Below are 24,629 nucleotides of genomic sequence, written 5' to 3'. Positions count from 1 at the left end.
ACCTTTCTTCCCATTTTCCCACGCCGTGACAGTTTCGCCATGGCTGAAATGATCAATCTTTATGATCACAGCTAAGGCAATGCTTTCCCTTAGGAAAGCATTGGGAGGATTTTGTGCATGCACAGCAAATGTACCAATCTGCATCTCCTCATAGAGATGCATTACATTAGCCAATCTCTATGAGGAGCATTCAGCGCCTCCATGCAGAGCTTGGTGCAGCAGTGACCCAGGACTCTCTAGTGACCATCTGAGTGACTGTCATTAGGGATGCTAGTAAGCAGCAATGTAAACACTGCCTTTTCGCAGAAAAGGCAGTGTTTACACTGAAACGCCTGCAGGGACAGGCTATAGACACCAGAACAACTACATCAAGCTGTAGTGGTTCTGGTGACTATAGTGTCCCTTTAAGAATTGCACTTTCTCGTTGAAAATGACTCTCTTTTAATTTTTTTTAGCTGGCTCCTATATTCCAAACACATTTGTCGAATTTCGCCTCCATCACGCAGAGCGTCCATAGGAAAGCATTGAGAAATGCTTTCCTGTGGACACTTTGAATGCGTGCGGGGCACTTGCCGCGCATGCGCATTCGGCTCCGCTGACGTCGGGAGACGACGTCTCTGTTTTCCTGACACTATAGTGATCCTTTAATGATTGTAATTCTGTGCATGGAAATTTGCACAAAATTGGCATTAGTTAGCCTGGAACTCTAATTCCAGCTAACTGATGACACCACAGTGATGCTCCGGGAGGTGGAGTTACATCTCCAGCAGCAAAGGGGTTAAACTTCATATGTGCAGCTTTTCATAGCGAAAAACTTCACATACAGACTGCAGGCAAAATAACCACTTCAAATAAATGAAGTGGTCATAGTGCCTGGGATAACAATTTAAGTAAAAACACTGCATTCTAAGGTATGGATTGGATTAAGAATATAGTTATTCGAATTTTGCATTTCTGGTAAAATTATTGCGATATCTCGGTTTATAGAAACAAACACTGCAGCCATAGACAAACACATCAACAGTGACCCACATGCTTGACCAGATATGTGTAAATCCTTATGAGACTATTGGGACAATTTGCTTACAGGATGCTCTGTCCCCATTTGTTCTGGGGTTTATGTCTGCTTCACTCTGTCTGCCCTTGGTCCCCGTTACTTCTTCCATGCGGTAGATCTCAGAAGGACACAGCTTGGGGTTAAAGGCAAAGTACATTTTGCCATTTTTTATGGTAAGATTGTGCCTGTTCCAATTCCACAACTGCTGCAGGTTGCTATTGTCAAAGACGTAAAAAGAATAATTCCTACAAGAGAAAACAGAGGAGATGCTCAGACATTTGCAGTACCGGCTATACTCAAAATAATAAGCCTCTTAAAATTGTGAACATAACTCATCTCCGTAATGGCAAAAAGCTAAAACTCCCTACACTGTCAGCAAGTCACAGATAGGATATTTTTAGATATTCAGTACCTCTATCTTAGAGAAGACCCAAGACGCATAGGGTCTTGCATTTACAGGTATGAATGCCAAGAAAAGTAGCACCTGCTTGCAAGCAGGGGTCCCTGTGATTCCAGGATGGAATTAAAAGAGATAAAAGGGGGAGATTTATCAAAGTGTCACCAGCACTTTTCCATTACATTTTTTGAGCAGTTTATTTAATCAGTTAGATTTTTTTTTTTTTCCACGGCAGTGTAAAATTTGTCAACCTTCTAAAATTGAAATTTCTGTGCAAACTGGGGCATGTTATAATAAATATATACAAACAAAATAATGATGGAATTTTATCACTTTTCAGAAGAGTTTGATAAATATACCACAAAGCTTTTGATGTTCTATCAGCGTGAAAGATGGATAAGTGATGGCAGTGAAAGGAAACCAACCAGTGATCAAGCACTAAGGAGGACGGAGTTATAAAAGGGTTAACAGAAAGGTGGCACATTTCTAGAACTGTGAAAACCAATATAATGTCCCAACTGGTTCCACTGGGATTGCTCTACTCTACATTCTATCAGTGGGCATTTCAAGTGCATACCACACTGGCTGACAATCAGGGTAACTGATTGCGGCTTACTCACCCTTCAACTTGACTTTCTCCCAAAATATAGCGCAGACTTTTCATGAATGAGAGGGACACAAGTGCGTGTGAGTGTCGGATCATCACATAGCCTGTAACTGTTTCTATCAGACCCATGAAATTCTCCAGCTCCGTTGCAATGTTTTCTGCAACAACATACCAAACAATTCCTTTTAAAAACATAGCTAATTCACTCTTTCAAACACTGGAATACATTTTGAGAAAACAATGAAGTCCATTAGTACAGTTAAGCATCACTCTTTGTCTAATAATATATGTTTTCTCACTTGTTTAAAAAAATAAAATACAGCATATGATACACTGGATAGAAGACTATTTTCGTCCACAAACCCAAGATTGCAATGCTACACTAAATGGCCCTGGAAGTATTGTTTAGAACATACTTTTGTCTACAGTGCAAAATACCTTAGGCATCATTAACTATTTTATAGAAAACATTTTTTTTCACCTAGGAGTCTATGTGTATTAAAAAAATGCCCCAACTTTATGCTCTACCATCAAACATAAGAAGAGGACGTTTAAACTCTCTGGGGAAAAAAAAAAATCTCTTGGTACGGGTTTTGTTTCTTTAATCAGAGTATCCGGCTGACATGCAGAAAAAGGATCATGTGATTCATCTTGCGCCAGACCAGCATCAAAGTAGTGACAGGTACTGCGCTGGAGAGAGATGCTGTTAATCTTCCATTCATAACTTCTCTGCCGATCTTCCTTCATTTCCAAGAATACTCAGCATGGATGCCAGTAACAGGTCCTGAGCTTTCAGCAGCCTCTCTTTTGGCACGATGCATGCCAACATTTGTAGTTTGGGGCCACATGAATTATCGAAGCTTCCTCCAGCGTCACATGACTGCAATACACTCCATCTGTAACACTGCCAGCCCTAGCTGCAAGCTCTCTTTCTTTATGCCCCCCTTCCTTTGCAAGTCACACAGCTGTAACATACCTGCAGCCAAAACTGGCTAGGGCTGAGGATTTAAGCTCAGAGGTTACTAGTTAAATGAGGTGCAAAAAAGGTGAAGAAACAACACGGTTTCATGGCTTTCTAGACTATTTGTAAGGTCTAATAAATATAAAACATTGGACAACGTTCTCTGCTATAGCAACTGCTGCACAAACTATGGCAAGCATATATACTAAATCGGACTACTTTGTATTCTGAGCCCTGGCAAGCATATATACTAAATCGGACTACTTTCTATTCTGAGCACTTGGAAAAAGGGTTAAAGTGGTGCTTGCAAAACTTCTGGCTGGTTTACAGGCAATACAGTAAGCAAGGCGTATGATTTATAGTGTGCTGAATGTAGATGTGTTTGAGGCGGGAAGATACCCCCCAGTGGTGTTCATATGAGGAGGGTTAGCAATATCTACATGGAGAGGCACGCAGACCTTATCTTGCTGACATTGAGCTGGCTCACAGGCATTCGGGAGCAGCTGTGACAGGGGGGGGGGGGCAGGACTGAATCCAAAGTCATCACTGGACACTAGCTGTTTCCGCAGGTGTGAGATCCTACTGCTTTGTTATTGTGTGTGCTTCAGCCAGCACATTCCGGCTGCCACCAGGGACCCACAACTGTAACTACACGTAAACATAGACACCAAGTGCACACGCTGTTCCCCTCCTCTCATTAGCGTTAGAGCAGCACAGCATGCATGGAACAGGTCCTAATAAAGGACATTGTCGCGTGTACATGGGAAATATCAAGGTTTGGTGTTGCAACGGAAAGAGCTTCTGTTACCATGTACTACCATATACACACACTTTTGATCCTCCTCCTCAGATTAAACCAAGGCTGTAACTCATTCAATGCCAAGGTTATATTTTGTGTGTATTATAAGCATACAGCGGGCAGAGACTAATTACGAATAGACATCTCTTGCATATTTTAGCATTACAATAGATAAGCATAAAGCGAACTCGGCAATACAGACACAAAGTTTAGTGTGTGTATATATATATATATATATATATATATATATATATATATATATATATATATACATATATACATACATACACACACACAATAAACAATACACAAGATCCAGCGCACTTTCCTATCTACTAAATAGCAACTTCAATGTTGACAGATTTTATTAGTTTTTAAAAGTCTTTTTAAAAACACCTAATCTAGGCAAAAAAATAATGGGGATTTAGTTACATTATATGATCATACATTGCATAGGCCTGCCACAACGTCAATGTACCCCATCTTTGGCAGGTCCTACTCTCACAGTCTAATGTCTGCTCTTATATATATATATATATATATATATATATATATATATATATATATACACACACACACACACACACACACACCAACACACAAATGTGTGTCTGTGTCGCTGAGTTCGCGATATATCTATCCTAAAACATTAAATAAGAAAATATGATTAAGACCAATCATTTATAGACCTCTAATACTCAAGGCCATTTAGCCTGGCCTTTATATGGCAAAAAAAAAACAGTAGGTATGGCCAAACTTGTGCAGAACAACTGTACTAAACCTGACCTTGGCATTGATGTTCAAATCATACCTGGAATGAACACTATACCAATTGGTGTTGTTGGACTCAATAAAAAAAAACTTTTCTTTTTAAACAAATGTATATTGAACCAGTAGACACCTATACAAAAGCACAACAATATGACTTAATTATTGTATTTTTGCAAATACAAGCAAAAACTGAAACAATAATGCTTTTATAATTTGCCTTGGTTATAGAAATGCTAAATATGGCAGAAAACTAAGCAGTGAAACTGCACGGGCATGATCTATACTCCAAAACTACTTTAACGTAAAAATATCCCAACTTTAATAGAATTTTAACATGGCAGGGTAGCAGGGCAAATACGTCAAGAACAAATACTTGCTACAAAGCCTTCATAGTGGTGAAAATGTATTCATAAAGGCAAAGCAAGACTTTGAAGAAGAAAATAAAAATAAAAAAAAAAGGACTGAAATACTCACGTCCCTTCCGGATGTTTATAATCAGGTTTCCTTTCAGTACAGTGCATCCCTCTAGCATTTGGGCTGATGTGACAGAGTCTATAGTTTTTGACTTGTCTGCATCGCAGACTTTAGGGCAGGGACCTTCACAGGGACTGCAGAACATGCTGTAAATGGAAAGAAAAAGACAGGTTACGGCCGAAAGTCTTTGACAACAACGCGACGTTACAATTTCTCTCTGGAAAATGCATTGTTAGAAAAACGAGGGCACTGTATTGGGAGATGTAAAATACGGCATATAGCAGAGAGATCCTTTTATGGGAAAAGCAAATATTTAGCTATTTCTTATATGCATCTAGCTACTCACACGTTTTGATAAAAGGCTGCAATAAATCAAGTGCATACTGAGGGAAACGTGGATGCATTGTATTAAAGAACGGGTTTATTTTTCTTTCTACAATTGCACTTCAAAAGGTGTTCCATTCATATGTATATCTACACTGGGAAACACTTGTAGATGATTATTAATACTGTTATACATCAATAAAAGCACAATCAATAAATTAGAGGATTGAGCCAGGATCCCCAAATGCCATGGTTCAGATGTAAAAACATGGACATAGCGGTTGCTTTGGAGGTGCTCAATATATGATTACTGTACACCGGACCAAAAATAAACCATAAGATATAAAATGAGTGACATTTAAATAATTTCTAAAATGTGGTACGGGAGGAAATTTGTGCAATCTCTTTTCACATGGACATTTATTTCCAGAATAAGTCAGAATTTTTTTTTACATTTTTTTTTTTTTTTTTATCCTTTCCAGATCACAATTTTACAAGGCATGAGAGGCATGAGAGTGTGGCTTTCCTATTTAATGTCTGTAGATTTATATTCCCCAGCTTCAATTTCCTAGATAATGAACTAATGACATCTGCAAAACAAGTCACTGTATTCAAACTTTATTTTGACCTTCTTGTATACATGTTTTTTGGCTTGCCACAGAACCCATTACAATTTTACGCTACTGATCCTGCACACGAGATTACAGGACCAGTGAGCAGTTCTGTGAACAGAACCTTATCGTACGCCCTTCCTTCCTTTCCTCCTCACCCTTTGACCGGCACTAGCAGATAAGTGGTGCCTTGCTAGATATAACACAACATTAGTTCTAAGAAGATCTCCCTATGTTGTTTTATTCTCTCCCAAAATACTTTACACATTCTCCCTCACCAAGTCAGCAATAAAAGCATTCTATGTTCAGTGACACTTCACATCCTAAAATAACTGACCCTTTCTTGGCATTCCGTTATGCACTATTTTTTCCAAGAGAAAGCTTCATATAGTATTCCACCCTGTGATTTCCTGCTTACGCAAAAAGATCCTCACAGCAGTTTGAGTAACTTCATATGAAAAAAATGGACTGTGCTGCCTATTTATATATGCACAAATGGAGCCCTAACAAGGCTGCCAGTGTTTGATATTTAAGAATCTGTTTAATTAATCTAAGTTGCAAATGTATAACCGCTGCTTTTAAAATGCCAAACATCCTTTATGAAAACAAACAGAGCACGGTAAATACAATTTAGTAAAACAATTTTTCTAACTGCACTAGAAGTCTTACAGATAGATAGTGTTTCAGCAGCAGACAGCACACTGCAAGGAAAGCTTACAGGTATGTGGAATTTGTATCACCTGATGTCTTGGATATATAGTTTCTGGACACCAGGCAAGCAGTTGTTACCTGACCTCGGTAGTGCTTCTAGAGCAGGCTTCCTCAAACTCCGGCCCTTCAGATGTTGCTGTACTACAAATCCCATGATTCTCAGCCCATCTATTTCATTCATAGAATCATGGGAGTTGTAGTTCAGCAATATCTGGAGGGCCGGAGTTTGAGGAAGCCTGTTTTAGAGGGTCCTGGCGAAGGTCAACACCTCTAGCAAATGCAGAGCACAGTTGTGACTCCCTCATAGACCGGGCACCCACTAATGAATCAGAGCACAGTTGCTGGCACTCTCAGTTTGCACTCAGAAAGCACCGGTTCTGCATGGAGGTGATTACAACTGGTGTCTGCGTCAACTTGAGCCATTTTGCCATTCTCCTTGATAAGTTGGTATTTCTCCTCTCTCGCTATGTACCATACAAACTCTTTACTGCCCCCCTCCCTTCCACCCCTCATCCCATGTTGCTTACTTACCTGAATCCAGTGCCGATGTCCCTCGGTGTTGGGTCAGGCCCTGCACACGCCAGCTGGCAGGGGGACCTAATGCGCAAGCGCGGAAATGGCAGCGCTTGCGCACATTAGACCTCCCCCATTGGAAAGCATTATTCAACGCTTCCTAAGGGGATTCCGGCGACACTGAAGGTCCTCATGCATAGCGTGAGGACGTCCAGCGTCATTTAAAACACTTTTCGTGTTTTAAGAACCCGTAAGTCCCTCTAATACTAGAGGAGGACTTAACACTGCAAGGTAATTATTGTGGTTTATAAAAACTGCAATAATTACACTTGCAGAGTTAAGAGTGATGGGAGCTCATTTACAGCTATGACGACAAATAGAATTGAGGAGAATGCCGCTTCGGCCCTCTTACATCTAAATCTGATTTTCAACTCCCAGAAAGATGTTTGTTTTGCCATTCATTGCCTAGTCGCTGTTAAAATCATTATTGCGAGACATTGGAAATCATCAAAGCCGTTTGATAAGCGGCTATTGATCGATCAGATCATGTTTCAAATGTCAATGGAATATGAGCTGATCAACAATTCGACTTTTATGTCGAAGAGGAAACAATGGTATAAAGATTGGTTAAAAAAATATAAGGGCTTATTTGGACATCCTTCTATCTAGATAGTTTGTTATATCTGTATTTTATTTTTGATATATTTCTTGGCTTTACTAAGGGATAAATCAAATAGAATATAAAATAGATGTGGAGATACATAGACTAATGTCGAAGAAAATAATTGATCATGTGCTCTAAATTATGTGCTCTAAAATTTGGTGACGGTTTTTGTCTTTTATTTTGTTTTAAGTGTTATTTATGTTGGTTCCTAGGTGATCATTGTGATAATTTTTTTTTTGTATAATGCCAAATAATGTGTAATAATTTATTTAAATATTTATTTGTTTGTAACATTATATATGAATTGAATCTCTTAGGCCCAACATAATTGTCTTTCATTGTGAAAAAGGAAAATGCTTCAATAAAAATTTATAAAAAAAATAAAAATAAAACACTTTTCGTGTTTTAAGAACCCGTAAGTCCCTCTAATACTAGAGGAGGACTTAACACTGCAAGGTAATTATTGTGGTTTATAAAAACTGCAATAATTACACTTGCAGGGTTAAGAGTGATGGGAGCTGGCACCCAAACTACTTCAATGGGCGGAAGTGGTCTGGATGCCTGGAGTGTCCCTTTAATTATGTGCTTGTACTGTACCTTCCCTCATTACCCCTGACACTCAGGTGACTGAGCCAGCATGTCTGATTGAGGGAGTGGTGGGAAAATATGGCATTACATAGAGCAAAAGCTTTCAATCACTATTGATATCAGAGTAATTTGTTAAACGCAGTCCTTAAAATGTGTTTTTAAATAAGTGGCCTGCTTGATCGGCAGATTACCTGGTGTGCATTCACGCCAGGCTAACCTGCCAATTTATCAAGTGGACACGCCTCCTTTCTGGCAGGCTAGCCCATTTTAGGTGGCACCCATGATAAAGCACCAAGACCTCAGAGAGGTGAGAGTGGGCTGGCAGACAAAGTGATAGGAGTGGGACTGCTGAGAGCAATCAAGCTCCTATAAGAAACAGTACTGTACATGCTAGGATCTTACGAATTCCAGCACATACTGTCTGTCTAAAAGTGATAGGAGTGTGATTGATGTCAGTAAGTTTAGTTAATGTCAGATTTGTGTAGAAATTATTTTACTTTTTCAAATGTACAGAATATCAGCACCGGTTATTGGTGATTAGCCTGAGAAGCGATGATGACTGCTTCATGATGATTCGCATAGTTGCCAACATTTGAAAAGAAATTCCGGGACACTTTGCAGAACAGCTATCAATTACTACCTTGAAAATTTACCACACCCACTGCTGCAAAGCTCCATCCACTATTTTCAACCCACATAATTAATCTCCATCTATCTATAGTGCAGATTACAGGGTATACTCAATAATGAGAAAATTAATGGGAATTGAGATGGTAATTTTAAACTTAAGGCCAAAGTAGCAGAGTTGGAAAAATTCTCCCATTCAGCTGTACTTTTTCGACCTAATGTTTGAAATTCCCATTACAATTCTCCTCTCTTTACTGAGTAGACAGTACCATGCATCCTTGGCATGTGATAGATACATTTGTAGCACAGCAGCTATATCAGGCAGGTACATTTTTGTGTGAGAGGGGGCAGTGGCTGTGTGGGAAAAGGGGGCAGTGGCTGTGTGGGAGAGGGGCAGTGGCAGTGTGGGAGGGGAGCAGTGGCAGTGTGGGAGGGGAGCAGTGGCAGGGGGGCAGTGGCAGTGGTGAGGGGGGCAGTGGTGAAGCAGCAGTGTGGGAGGGGGGCAGTGGCAGTGTGGGAGGAAGACAGTGGGGAGGCTCAGCTCTGCCAGAACAGAATTTTTTTTCCGTACCACAGGTTGGGAACCCCTGCATTAGCCCCTTTTCATGACACCAATTCAACATGTTGAATGTCTCAGATTGATGCTTCAGTCTCCACTGCTTCTGATTCTTCTAGTTCCTGGAGTCTGCGGGTATTATACAGAGAGCAGCACTATACAGGAAGCACTGACTCTCCCTGGATATTACACACCCATATATCTGTATTATACAGAAAGCAGCACTATACAGGGAGCACTGACTGTCCCAGGATATTATATAGAAACATAGAATGTGATGGCAGATAAGAACCATTCGGCCCATCTAGTCTGCCCAATTTTCTAAATACTTTCATTAGTCCCTGGCCTTATCTTATAGTTAGGATAGCCCTATGCCTACCCCACGCATGCTTAAACTCCCTCACTGTGTTAACCTCTACTACCACTTCAGCTGGAAGGCTATTCCATGCATCCACTACCCTCTCAGTAAAGTAATACTTCCTGATATTATTTTTAAACCTTTGTCCCTCTAATTTAATGTCCTCTTGTTGTGGTAGTTTTTCTTCTTTTAAATATAGTCTCCTCCTTTACTGTGTTAAATGTTTCTATCATATCCCCCCTGTCTCATCTTTCCTCCAAGCTATACATGCTAAGTTCCTTTAACCTTTCCTGGTAAGTTTTATCCTGCAATCCGCACACACACAGACCTTTATTATACAGAGAGCAGCCCTATACAGCGAGCACCGACTGTCCCAGGATATTATACACACAGATAAATACAGGAAGTGGCTGCGCCAATAGATAAAGGAACACTATAGTCACCTAAATTACTTTAGCTAAATAAAGCAGTTTTAGTGCATAGATCATTCCCCTGCAATTTCACTGCTTAATTCACTGCCATGTAGGAGTTAAATCTTTTTGTTTCTGTTTATGCAGCCCTAGCCACACCTCCCCTGGCTATGATTGACAGAGCGTGCATGAAAAAAAAAACTGGTTTCACTTCCAAACAGATGTAATTTACCTTAAATAATTGTATCTCAATCTCTAATTTGAACTTTAATCACATACAGGAGGCTCTTGCAGGGTCTAGCAAGCTATTAACATAGCAGGGGATAAGAAAATCTTAATTAAACAGAACTTGCAATAAAGAAAGCCTAAATAGGGCTCTCTTTACAGGAAGTGTTTATGGAAGGCTGTGCAAGTCACATGCAGGGAGGTGTGACTAGGGTTCATAAACAAAGGGATTTAACTCCTAAATGGCAGAGGACTGAGCAGTGAGGCTGCGGGGGCATGTTCTATACACCAAAACTGCTTCATTCAGCTAAAGTTGTTCAGGTGACTATAGTGTCCCTTTAATGTAAAATCAATTAATTCAGGTGTGGATGGTTTTGATTTTGATAAACTGGCTGAAACAAATCTTTACACAAGTCTAGTTGCAAGAGAAAGGGCACTTTTTGTTGTTCTTTAACAGGTTTCATTAATGTAGTTAAGGAAATATTGAGGCACGTCCATAGATGGAGACAGGTTGCAAGATATATCCTTCAACCACAATACTTCCTTCAGTGAATTAAAGGATTGTAATGAGTTGGTTCTTAGATTGATTGGCAAGAGGGGGGGCATTAAAGTTCTAGACAGAACTGACTTTTATTTTTATTTTTTATGTTTAAACAAAACAAAGGTCTTGGGCACATAATTAAAATGTACTTACAGCATAACTTTGTGGCGTATACATTTACAGTCAATACAGACTCTCTTTTGTATTTATTTCAAACTATTATGATAAAATGATCTCCAGACTTCTTTTTTAGGAGTTATAATTTGAAGCACTTTTAATGTCGCTCCAGTTGTTTCCATATTTATTTTCTCAGGGAGAGGGGAAAAAAATGTGCAAGAGAATACCGACAATGGACAACAGCTCAAGATCTCAAGCTAGTTTAAAACTCATTAAGCTGAAGTAGTTTTGGTGACTATAGTGTCCCTCTATAGTCACCAAAACTACTTTAGCTTAATGAAGCAGTTTTGATGTATAGGTCATGCCTCTGAGATTTAACTGCTCAATTCACTACCAGTTAGGAGTTAAATCACTTTTGTTTCTGTCCATGCAGCCCTAGTCACACCTCCTTTGGATGTGAGTCACACAGCCTGCTTGGAAAAAAAGATGGTTTTACTTTCAATCAAATGTAACTTACTTTAAACGTTTTAATCTCCTACTATCTAAATTGAACTTTAATCACACAAAGGAAGCTCCTGTAGGGTCTAGAAAGCTATTGACAGAGTAGGAGATGAGAAATTCTAAATTACACAGAATTTGTAATAAAGAAAGTATAAACATTAGATGACTATTTACAGGAAGTGTTTAGGAAGGTTGTCTGATTCACATGCAGGGAGGTGGGACTAGGTTGCATCAACAAAGTGATTTAACGCCTAAATGACAGAGAATTGAGCAGTGAGACTGCAAGCACATGATCTACCGTATTCACCAAAACTGGTTCATTAAGCTAAAGTTGCTTTGGTGACTATAGTGTATCTTTAAGCTCATTTTGTGCTATTACAAAGAGAACCCCATCCTTAGTCTCTCACTTGCACATCTGGAGTGTTCATAAAGATTACTTTACTATACTACAATGTACATTGGCTTATATAATATAAATAATTGTGCAACAATGTATTCAAACAGTTATGACTGGAAGGTGACAATATACTCATAATTCCCCCAATAGGTTTCTATAATGCTTCAAATCTTCAGGTTACATGATACTTCTGCAAATCATTTTAAGCCAAAGACTCAACAATGAAATAGATGGTTTTATCGGATTCTGTACAGATTTTTTAAACAGCAATTGGATAAATGCTTGCAAAAACATTATACTAATGGATATACATTTTAATTAGTGGGGTAATAGCCTCCGGACCCATTTTGGGGTCAAGAAGGAATTTATTTTCTAGGTTGTTGCACAATTGGAAGCTCTTCAAACTGTTTTGGGGGGGGGGGGGGCACATTGATACCAGGCTGATATGCCCTTTTCGGGCAGGCCCAACTATTTGGGTCATCGCCAGTGACGCAAGTTGCTTCACTGGCATACACCACCAGACCCTGCTTACCCCAGTCTTCAATGCATTTATTCCAAGCACAGAATATGTTAACACTTTATACATAACAACAACAATTGTTTACTTTTCAGATTTATTTATGTGTGTTTCATGACCATTCTACTCATGTGATCATTTCAGAGTACTACATAAACTGTGCCTGTTTATACATGGGTATATTTTTAGGTCTTTCATGGATATCGTATACGGACTGGTTCATCATCAAGATATTTTACACATTTGTCATCATATTTTGATACACTTTCTGATGGTGCAGCTATAATTTTGGTCTTATAAAAATAGATAAGCAAACTCTAAATATTAGGTCAAAATAAAAAAAAAAAAAAAAAAAACACTTTGCTATTTTGGCTTAAAACTTAACTCCCTTGTTAAATATCTACATTTACCCAGTAAAGACACTGATAAAAATTACATCACTTTACCTCTGGCTCCCATTGAGCATGTACCCAGATGGACACTCTTCCGCACACTCTCCGTTGTGGATGATGAAGCGAGAGGGCATGTTGACAGTATTATGCACATTGGCACATTCTTCCAAGGTGATGCAGCGCCAGCCTTCAAAACGGTAAGTATTAGGGGGACAACTCTGCACACAGCGTCCCTCAAAGTAGTAATGGTGGCAGGCCACGCATGCGGTATCATTGTCAGGAGAGGTGCAGCTGCCCAGGCACTCAGGATGACAACATTCATTGTGGTCTGTGCATGCTCGCTTACCACATGAATTTGGGCACACTAAAAAGAAAAAAATAAAGGAATATTGTTACTTTAATAATCACTCAACTGTTTAGATCAATCTGCACTTTAAAAATGTTGACCTTTACATCACATACATACTGTATAAATTTACCCCATCAGGGCCAGACTGGCCCACCGGGACACCGGGAAATTTCCCGGTGGGCCGGCACACGAGGGGGCCGGTGCGCGGCCGCCTAGTGTGCACCAGCCCGGGCCGCAATTACAGGGTGACCGGCAGGAGGAAATGTAGCGTGGCCGAGCAGGCAGACCGGGTAGGGGAGCTTCTGTTCCCCTACCCGGTCTGACAGGAACCTGCAAACGAGAACGCTCCTCCTCAGGTTGGAGCGTTGCTGTGCGAGGAATATAAAGTTTTTTTACACACAACCCCCCCCCCCCCCCGCACGCACGCACAACCCCCCCACGCACGCACACAGCACCCCCCACGCACACCGCACCCCCCTCCACACAGAAACGGCACTCTCTCCACGCACACAGCACCCCTCCACACACAAACGGCACTCTCTCCACGCACAAGCGATTTCTTTCATGTTTGAGTGATAGTTTTCCGTTTTGTTCCCGCTTCCATGTCTGCGCACTATGCTGGCGCTATGCATTACGGGGCTGGTATGGAATTTTTTTCCAGGCCTGCTTTTCATTTCCAGTCCGGCCCTGTACCCTATTACCGCCTAACTGTACCTAAAGCGTCAAAGGTATGTATGTGGTTGTTCGCTTAACAAATCTTATACTCAAGTAATGATATTGTTACAATGTAGCTCTGAACTACTCAACTTTGCATGAGGAATTTAGGGCAAAAATTATTAAAATCACAATATATATTTTTTTATCCCTATGTAATACCATTCTCTGCCATTAGGGGCCTCTGTTTTCAGTACTGTATTTACTGAAGCCAAATGACTCACTGCTGCATAGCATGGGGCAATATTTTTAAATAAAATAAACTTGAAACCCTAATAACCACTTTATTTTTTAATGCAATTTAAAAAAATAAAAAAAAAATAAAGAAATGCAGGAAAATTTGTTGCACAATACCTCCTTAATGGTTATGGTTTGTGATATTAACACATGCCAGAATGAAATTATGCTACTAAATATCTAGGAAATTCTTAAAGGAGCATTCCAAGCACCATAACTACTACAGTGTGCTGTGGTAATAATGGTGCAGGAGAGCTCTGGTGCCTCCCATTGTAATAAGTTAAACTGTTTAGCAATGGTTATTGGTTAGACTTCTTAAGTCTACGGCCAGTGCTGTATGACTTGGATTATTGGGCAAGAGTCATTGTGCTAGCTCTACACTAAAGGGCTTCGCTTCTGGCTCTCACCTTCCCCTGGGAGGGGAGCCCAGACTTTCTGTGGCTGTCCATTCACAGACTGTCCAATACAGCTCAATGAGAATTCTTTGCAAAGCATATACCCTGGGCAAATGTCTGCCACTTGAGTTTAGATCCACTGAGCTAACCAAACCAGGAAGTAACATGACCAGTTGTCTGACAGCCAGGGAATGAAACAAGGTTAAAAGGTCAATCTGCAGATTTTATTAGAAAAAAAAAAAGAGAACACACTTTTTACACATAAAGCACTTCAGGACTCTGAGTGTCCCTTTAATAATCACTTGTGCTATATTGGAAAACTGCTCTCCAAAATGAAAAGCTCAAGCCATACAACTCTGGTGAAGTTACAGTCTAAAACTACAGTACAATGATGCCACCTAGAATCTATCTGTTGCTCTCATGGAGGATGGAAAAATATAGACCTCTATGACTCTCACGATGTTTTGCCAGGGCTAAGGCTCTACAACAAATAATGGCCTATCCTTTCTACATCCCTTCCCCAACCTTATCTACATTGCGGTTTCACTGGAAAAAAAAAGGTATAACATTAGAATTCAGAAATGAAACCATTACCAGCATAGCAGGAGTTAATCAACATCTACTGCTAAACACATGGTTTCAATGACCCTAAAGCGCATTCTGCTTCCCTTATGCAAGCATAATTATACATAATGAAGGACAGATGAGTAAAAACTCCATTTAGATGCAGTTTGGGCTCAGCTTCATTGATGTTTGTCTGGGGAGTTAGAGAACAGAAGGTGCAATCTACAGGTGCAGCAAAACCTCCTTTCACAAAGAACGAGAATAGCAGGACAAAGCACTCGCTAATCCAGACACGTGTGGCATCAAAAGCAGCGCCACTATTGACATTCCTGTGGAACTTGTAACAAGCAACTACTTGTGGCCTAGACAAACTGACAAAGAATTGCAGGCCAAGTCAATACATCCGAAATACATACCTGGCGTGCCTAACTCTTTCAGTGCCAGTAAAACTTTGTTATTACCAGTGCTGAAAAGGTTAAACCGCATATCGGAATGCATACTCTACGACAGGGGTAGGCAACCTACGGCACTAGTGCCATGCACGGCACTCAAGGTGTCTTTACACGGCACTCAAGGCTGCTACAGCCAAACAGGCTTTGGCCTATCAGGAGTCCCAGTGAAACTTCAGATATCTGCTAATATGAAAAGGCGGTGAAGGTCAATCCTCAATTTATGCATTGCAGCACATAGAGTAAGTGATCTCAGATCACTTCCTCTCAGCACTTGTGAATAATAATCCACACTGTGGTAGAGCAGCCCACAGCGGATATTGCAGCTCCTGTCCTTCACCTGTACCTGGCCAGCCTGGTCCCCACTGGAACCCATGGAAGCCACCCACACTGCTAGATGTACACAGAAATGCACAATAACCCTCCCCTCATACAAATAATACGAACAGCCCACAAACAAACATACATACAATCTGCACAAATGTAACCTGCTAACAATCCACATACATGCACACAACCCCACATGCATCCTCTCACATGCAATACCACAAACAGCCCCCACACATACACACACACTACCAAACACACAATGTGGCATATCCATCCACACACACAATTCCACAAGCAGCCCCCATACACCGCCCACACTCATATGTATCATACACGATACCACAAACTACTCCTGAACATATACAATATAATAGCTCATATACGCACAAATACAACGATACAAAGCAATTACAGTATAAATAACACAAGCAGAATACGGCAGCATACACACCCCAATTTAAAAAATTAGGACCGGCACGCTACGGGACCTCACAATCCTATATCGGCACAGTACTGCTAAAAGGTTGCCTACCCCTGCTCTACGAGAAGGATATTTTGTTCTGAAACATTTAGGTATCTACCTCTCCAGCACCCCTAACCTAAAACAACAACTTCCAATTTAAAAGGCAGGCAAAGCATCAAGTAGGGAAGCATCAAGTTTGGCAATTACAAGCCAAAGAGGAAGGAAGCTGTTTTTGACAAAATGAATATAGTCTATCTACTAAATGTGTTATTTGTTTAGCGTCAACCCACTGCTGGGTGCGAGCCATACAGGTGGCTAGAGACCGTTGTGTGGCAAAGCTAAGCAATGATTGGGTTAACCTCATCATGCTTGCACCTTGCTGTATCGGAAGCGTCTAAAAAAAAAAAAAGAGAGAGAAAAAAACACTTCATATTGCTGCTGCAGGGGGAAGCCACGCAGTGAACTTACAACTTTGTCTCCCATTTCTTCAGTACACCAAATTTAGACAAAAAGCTGATGACGGGAGGCGGACATATGAGATGGCTATTTATAATAATCGGCAAACACGAGGCCATTAGGAGAGAAAACAAAGACATTATCTAGATGTAGTACAGAGAACTGGCCTCAGATTCCTAGGAGCGTCACAAACCACAGTAAAACGTTGCAGCGAGTACACACGGAGCGAAGAAAAAAAAAAAAAAGCAAAATAATGAAGTATCACATTTTCTTTTAATGCATTTTATAAAGTGTAGGGATAACTTGATGGACAGAAATTTGTATTTGCATGCTTTCGGGAGTTCCTCCCTTTATCAAGTCTAAAGTGTCAGACTACTATAGGAAGAAATAATGCTTTAACCCCTTAAGTGTGACATGTCATGATTCCCTTTTATTCCAGAAGTTTGGTCCTTAAGGGGTTAAAGGTCAAAGGCTCGACTCCTGTACTGCTGTAACACTATTTAAACTCTGCAGAGTTTTACCCTATGAAGTTAAAATGCTAATAAATGATGGTAAAACATTAAGTCTGGGGCATCTGTGGAATGTAGCAGACAGGTGAAAAGCCTATACAGTGGTGAGAATAAAATGTAGCCAGTGAGAGAAGGCTCTGTAGACCTGGCATGGCCCGCTGCTGTTCTCTGCCAAGTCTGGACTTTGGCCCACATGGGCAAACTTTGAGCTGTCAGAAGTGGAAGAAATCCCTTTAAAAAAAAAGAAATCCTGTCTCCTTGTAAAACATATAGTACCTGTGTTTCCTATTTCTTTTCACAGAACTAGAAAGGAGCAGAAATGTTACAGCAGACCTACCCGTGTCCAATTAATCACATCTATTTCAATGAGACTTAACTAACTAAATGTGGACACAAAAAGTTAAATATGCAAAGTTGTTTTTTGATTTCAGTAGAATATTGGATGCTGATTGGTGAAAATTCAGGATAGCGCAGACTTTAATATAGTCGTTGTGTATACCCTTCCCATAAAACCGTCCCCATTAATGGAAACCTCTAGCAATATACAGAATACATGAGTACACAGCACTTTGCAGACACATTCTATGAGACACACAACATAAGATAATATAGAAAATGCTGTTATTTTTAGCTTAAATTCCTATATAGATAGAGATACAACGCAGGATATTTTACAGAGATTGTATCTGGTTCACAAGGAGAATACAAGATGAGCACACAATGAGAAAAACATTAACGACCCGTTAGAGGGTTAATACGTCATACAACACCAAATACAGAAAACAAATATTTAAGGTAAGAGGTTCCTCAGGCACTTATGGGTCAAAACACTGTTATATCAGGTAAACAACAATATACATAAAGTACTATAAAAATAAAAGAACACAAGTGGAAAAATTAATTCAGTCACTCTTTTACAGCTGTCACTTGAAAAGTACAGAAGAGTCATTCATTCTTCTATACATCAGTATTTGAATTGAAAGGACAAAACACACTACACCCCCCAACGCATCTCACTGCACCTCATACACTGTATTGGATCCCCATAACCGTGCAAGCCTGTTCCCCCATGTGCCAGACACCGCTGCATGAATGGACATACTCTGTACAGTCACCAGCTTTGGCAGTGTTGCCACTATTAATTATGCATGGCTAATGATTACTGTATTGGTAAAATGTGAAATTCTGACAATGTCTACATTCTTTGCATTCCTAGTAAAGACAGTATGATGACAAAGCGCTAATTTCTGATATTTAAAGCGGCACTGACATGCCGAACTTACCTTTCTTTAATTGATTCCTATTCTCTCCTTCTGTCAGGAAATGTTCTTTATTTCTTCCGGTCTGCTCTAGTTTTCTTTAAAACATAAGAAAAAGTAGGGACTATTTGTCTTATGGAGGTTTCCTACACTTGACCAGCTATGACCAGCGGAGGAGCAAAGTGTGCTTCGTTCCCAGTGATCAAAGCAATTTTCCCACAATGCTCACCTTTGATCCGTGATCTTGCGATGCTTCCTGTCAGTATTCTCGAACGTCCTGTCATTTAGACAGAACGCCGGCGAAACTACCGAATTGTGTCCTAACAGTTTCTCCATTCGGGTTAGGACGCAATTCGGGACTTTGTTTGGATCAGAATTTCATTTGAATGAATGAAACCAAGATCCTATTTGTGCCGCTTAGTAGATAACCAAAGTTTTATGAGTCAAATTACACAGCATGTGAAAATTCCAAAGAACTTTCCCACGTTGTGTAAAATGACACAGAGCACTGTGATTGGTTGGATTTCAAGCCAACCAACCAGAGTGCTGTGACAGGTGGAATAGCATATAGTATTAGTAAATTCTGCCCCTTCTCGCTATACCGTGAGATGGGGCATAATTTACCAATACTAAGTAATCTTAGTAAATTTGACTGAAAGACCAATTTAGGTCTTTCAGCCTTTTGGTAGATAGCTCCCTGATACCATGGGAATTAGGGAGATATGTACTAAGCACGAATAGGATCGGAGTTTCATTCATTCAAATGAAATTCCGATCTGAACAAAGTCGCGCATTGAGTCCTAACACGAATGGAGAAACTGTTCTCATTCAGTTAGAACGAAATTTGGTAGTTTCGCCGGCGTTCTGTCTAAGTGAAGCATCACGAGTTCACGGATCAAAGGTTAGAATTGTGGGAAAATTGCTTTGATCACCGGAAACTAAGCACACTTTGCTCCTCTGCTGGTCAAAGCTGGTCAAGCGTAGGAAACCTCCATAAGACAAAGTAGTCCCTACTTTGTCTTACGTTTTAAAGAAAACTAGAGCAGAAAGGAAGAAATGAACAGATCCTGACAGAGGGAGAGAAGAGGAATCGATTAAAGAAAGGTAAGTTCGGCATGACAGTGCCGCTTTAAGGGATTCCTGGCTAAATCGGACATCATGCTAAAATAGCCATTTGGTCAACTGATCATCACGGAGTACATTCAAAAACATCCGCATCACTTCTTTTTAGTGTTAAAGTGTTCTAAGAATTGTAGCTTGCATGAAATATATAATTACTGGTACTAAATTATCCCACAGCTTACATAAACCTGCTTCACTGGTATTCAAAGAAACCGTCCATCACGTGATGACAGGAATTACGCTGTCCATACGCCTTTAAATAATCTGCCACTACAATAACAAAATAGTGTTAAAACGCAGATCTTAGCGCCCAGTCCAATTTGTATATACCTTATAAGTGTAAAACTCCCAATGCCCTGCCATGACTAACATGTGTGGAATTGAGGGCGAAGAATATTCTATATTTATAACTCATCTCTGCTTGTGCTTGTGGCCTATTTCCACTCCTGCTTACTGTACACAGAGCTATTTGAAGCATTGTACGTTCCCCGAACAGAGTGGATTTCCTAACAAGGCAGGTCTGTGTCCCGCAGGAACAAACCTCAAGCTGTCTGGTGCAGAGAAAGTGCCAAATTCATATGGGAGAGGCCCCCTGCCCTGTGGTTTTGGCAGTTGCTCTAAAAACTGGTGTCAGTGACGAGTTTTGGGCAATTACATGCCTTGCTGGTGTCAGACGAGTGCATCAATACTCCTGACACAGTAGGCAAACGCATGCAGGAATGAATTGGAAGCTCTGCACTAGAAGTTTAGGACAGCACACACCACAGAATGGTATGTGTCTCCGGGGCTCCTGGAAAATTTTTATTATTCTATATTCTTAGGATGTCAACTTCATTAAAGGGGAACTATTGCAGAACCAGAAAAACATGTTTTCAACCCTGTTTCACAAGTGGCCTAAAATGCACTGATTTGATGATGCACAAACACAGATTTAGCCTCTTTTAAATACATCGAAAAGAAGCAAAGATTTTTTGATTACAGGCCATACCCTAGGACTGCCTTGCATTTAGTTGTAAGTAACAGGTCTAAACATTAGATCTCAAAACACGCTCTTAAACGTAAGGGGGTTTAGATCCAGGAAAAATTTGGTTTTGAGCTCTCACAAATATTTTGACAATATTCAAGCCAAGCACCCATTGTACTTCACATACAAGGCAAAATGTGCAGTGAACTGGACTTCTAATGTCTAGTCAGCTTATACAGTCCGGAGCCCATAATGCACTCCCTGGTGTTATCGGTAAGTGGTACTGTGAACTGATAAAGCGAGTGAAAATCGTAACCGTTTCTTCAGTGATGCTACCTAACCAATGATATTTGGGCGAATCACATTAGCACTCCCCCTGTTGTCGGACAAGTCAGAGCTTCAGCGCTGGGATCAGGCAAGTACAGTAAGGGTATTTTAACCCTCAATCTGTCGTATTAGTTAACAATACTTGTACGTGTAGAATGTGAAGGTGCCCTCTGCAGACGGTGTGACCCTGAGAATCTGACCTTTCACACAGAAAAAAAACTGAATTTAATTCCCAGCAATGGCAATTATATTGAACAATACCTATACGAAGTATTTCCTAAAACAATATGCTTGGCAGCATATGAAATGTAATTATAAGTGTACCGCTCCAAAATAATAAGCATGGTAGTGTCTGCAATTTTAACAATGAGTCAAGAGGTTATAAAACTCAATATTATAAATATCAGGTCACTAAAGCAACAAAACAAATACTAGACCAGAACAAAGAAGTAACAACATAAAAATAATATAATGATATATCAAGACTATTTCTAATAGGGTTCATTTGGAAACTTGCATATTTACCTTTTAAAGGGGCACCCCAAGAACCATGGCGCCAGAAGTGCAATGCCACCGTCCCAAATTTTAGATGTCAATTTTGTACAAGAAGAACTCCTTCACTGACTGGGAATGCACACAAAATTGATCTAGGACTTCTATTGCTCGAAAAGACCAGAAGCAGCGTGGATATCTGGCAGGACCCAGGTCAAACCATGCTAAAACTATTTGACAGTTTATGAAGAGATGGAATCAGGGTACTCCTGACACTATAACCATTATACTGTTCCTTTAAATAGTCCTCATGAGAAAAAAAAAAAAAAGAACCTGGCCACTAAAATGAAAGCCCATATGTCTCTAGAGGTGTACTTTGGCGTATTTTGAATTTGGATACACTAGTAAGTCTTTTCTCTCGGGCATACACTGTTTGAAGCAGTCAAGACTGTGATGGGCAGTTAAAGTGACATATTTCAGAAAAGCATCCTAAAGCAATACTTGCACAATGAGCCAATAAACAGCGCACATCTCCAGTTATCTGCCACTGAGAAACAATCGTCTCAGACTGGTTTGTCAGTTCGGTAGAAAATGTTGAGCCTCTTGCAGGTACCAATTTAGAGGAATGCTCTTTATTAAGATAGATTTAACATTTCAAGTTGTGTTTTGTTTGCTTCCAGACTGAGTTTTTCTTCAGTTCTTTATGATTAGGTGGACCCTAATCATAACTCAACATTCTACACATATTAAATAGGTATTAAAAAAAAGTTCAATAAAATGAAATGTATAGATTTATTGAAATAAATGATATGCACAACTCCAATTTCAGCTGCCCTCGTGTGTGCACAAAATTCCAAAATGGCTTTGCATTCAGTGGGCTCTTGGATTACCAGTTGAATGGCATAGAGTAGCTAAGCTTTGCTGCTGACCATGTACCATGTTTTTGGTCAGACTCTGTAACATGGCTCTTTATCCTGCTGGAAGGAAAACATAAAAATTGGCAAAGCATGATTTACTTCAATGGCTACTGCTAAGTTAACCAGATCCCAATCCAACAGAGCAGCTTTGGTATGGGAGGTCCAGAGTTTGAGTCTGTAGTTGAAAAATTGCATGAAATTTGGCTAGAGTCAGCATGGACCTAAAAATAATATATTTAGAGTACCATGTTGAATCCAGGGCAAATATAGAGGAACACTGGGGTATGGTGCAGTACCTAATAGCTGTATACAGTAAAAAATAAATAAAAACATTATCATCATTTATATAGTGCCAACATATTCTGCAGCTTTCCTGAAGAGTTGTGTTTCCAGTGACTTCTTAAAGGGCTGGAGCGCAAGGGGGAGTCTGTGGCGCGGGGTAGTGAATTTAAAAGGAATGGAGCAGCCCTTGAAAAATCTTGCAGAGGAGAGTTGGCAATGTGGGTATGAGCAGGTGTCAAGAGAAAGTCATTTGCAGAGCAAAGGGAACACAAAAAAAAAGTGAATGTTTGTTGAGTAAAGAGTAAATGTAGTGAGCAGAGGAGTTAGTGAGGGCTTTGTAGTTAGTGTTAACAGTTTGAATTAGATCCTGAAGGGTACAGGTAGCCAAAGTAATGATTGGCACAGGAGTGAGGTGTGGCAGTAGTGGCCAGTCTAGAAGATGGGCCTGGTGGCAGCATTTATTACAGACCCCAGAGGGGCGATGCGGGTATTTGAAAGGCCGATGAGTAGTGAGTTGCAATAGTGAGGTCAGGAAATTATGAATGCATGAACAAGTGCAAGGGTTGTATGCGGAGTTAGAAAAGGGCAAATGCGGGCAAGATTTTTTTAAGGTGTAAGTTACAGGATTTGGACGCTGAGAAAAAAAAAAGAATGAAAAGGAGCAAACATGTGTAAGTAAAAATACGTCAGACAAGTGTTCTCACTAAATTGGTGCTGCCCCCATGTGGTAGCAAGTTGGGCAGAGTTTTTATATAAAATATTAACCATTTATCTGCCATGCTATAGTTCCCTTCTACAGAAAACCTTATGTTTGGCTCCATGAAATGCAGTCTTCACATTTGGATTGTGGATAGTTTATTCTAAATCATAGAACGCCAGTTCCCATGGATTCTTTTTTAATGTGTTTACATGGTTACAATTCTAATATTTTCAAACATTGTGATACTAGCAAATACGTGGCAAGGATTTGCAAACAAAACAAGCAAGAAAACAGGAGGAAAGCTTAATAGACAAGGAAATCAGAAAAAGGATGAGAAATAAAGAGGTGATATGAATGGGGTATTGTTGGTGTAAGCAGACACAGGAATCAATGGACGGAGCTGGGAACAGCAGCAAAGCAGAGCCTGAATACATTACTACACCACGTGATACGTGTTTAGGAGTCTGGACAGATCATGTGATTTCACTCCAGACACACATAACCAGACGATACAGACAGACACTACTTCCACCAAAAAACGTGCAGAGCATTTTGTGTGCACACAATACCTAGACACAGTCCTATATCTGTAGCTACACACCGCACAATATTCATTAGTATTGTGTCTGTGGGCTAGAATATTGGCATTTAATCCAGAGTTTAAGAAGAATGAAATATAATAAACACCATCGTTGAATGGAAGGGGTTAATGAAATAGACACATTGCACAAACATCATCTGTTCATACATGCAATGACAATTTAACATTTGTGTTTACATTTACTTGTTTGTTTTTTTAAATAAACTAATAAAGTCTGTGATTTTGTTTAGGTATTTTGATTAGGAAAACATTTATTGTAGGCATTAGTGACAGATTGTCCACTGTAAGTGTGTGGACATTTTTGGGATAAAGAGGCACAAGGGACTTCACATGCATGTTACTCAGATACTACTGCATGTTCTCAGCAAAAAAAACAAAAAC

At 40.0% G+C, this 24,629-nt stretch overlaps 1 protein-coding gene across 1 annotated transcript in view; it reads right to left on the bottom strand.

Annotated features, from left to right (window-relative positions):
* Positions 1 to 24,629, bottom strand: part of IGF1R (insulin like growth factor 1 receptor) — a 180,329-nt gene that overhangs the window by 41,914 nt on the left and 113,786 nt on the right. The window contains exons 3-6 of the mRNA XM_063448856.1: positions 13,173 to 13,482; positions 5,067 to 5,212; positions 2,075 to 2,219; positions 1,088 to 1,302 (exon numbers count right to left, since the gene is read on the bottom strand). Coding sequence (XP_063304926.1) covers positions 1,088 to 1,302; positions 2,075 to 2,219; positions 5,067 to 5,212; positions 13,173 to 13,482 — 816 coding nt within the window. The remainder of the gene's footprint in view (positions 1 to 1,087; positions 1,303 to 2,074; positions 2,220 to 5,066; positions 5,213 to 13,172; positions 13,483 to 24,629) is intronic.

Source organism: Pelobates fuscus, chromosome 3 (assembly GCF_036172605.1).
Source record: "Pelobates fuscus isolate aPelFus1 chromosome 3, aPelFus1.pri, whole genome shotgun sequence".
In the NCBI taxonomy this organism is placed as follows: domain Eukaryota; kingdom Metazoa; phylum Chordata; class Amphibia; order Anura; family Pelobatidae; genus Pelobates; species Pelobates fuscus.
The sequence above is the reverse complement of the archived record's forward strand: the minus strand, read 5'-3'. Positions and strand labels throughout refer to the sequence as shown.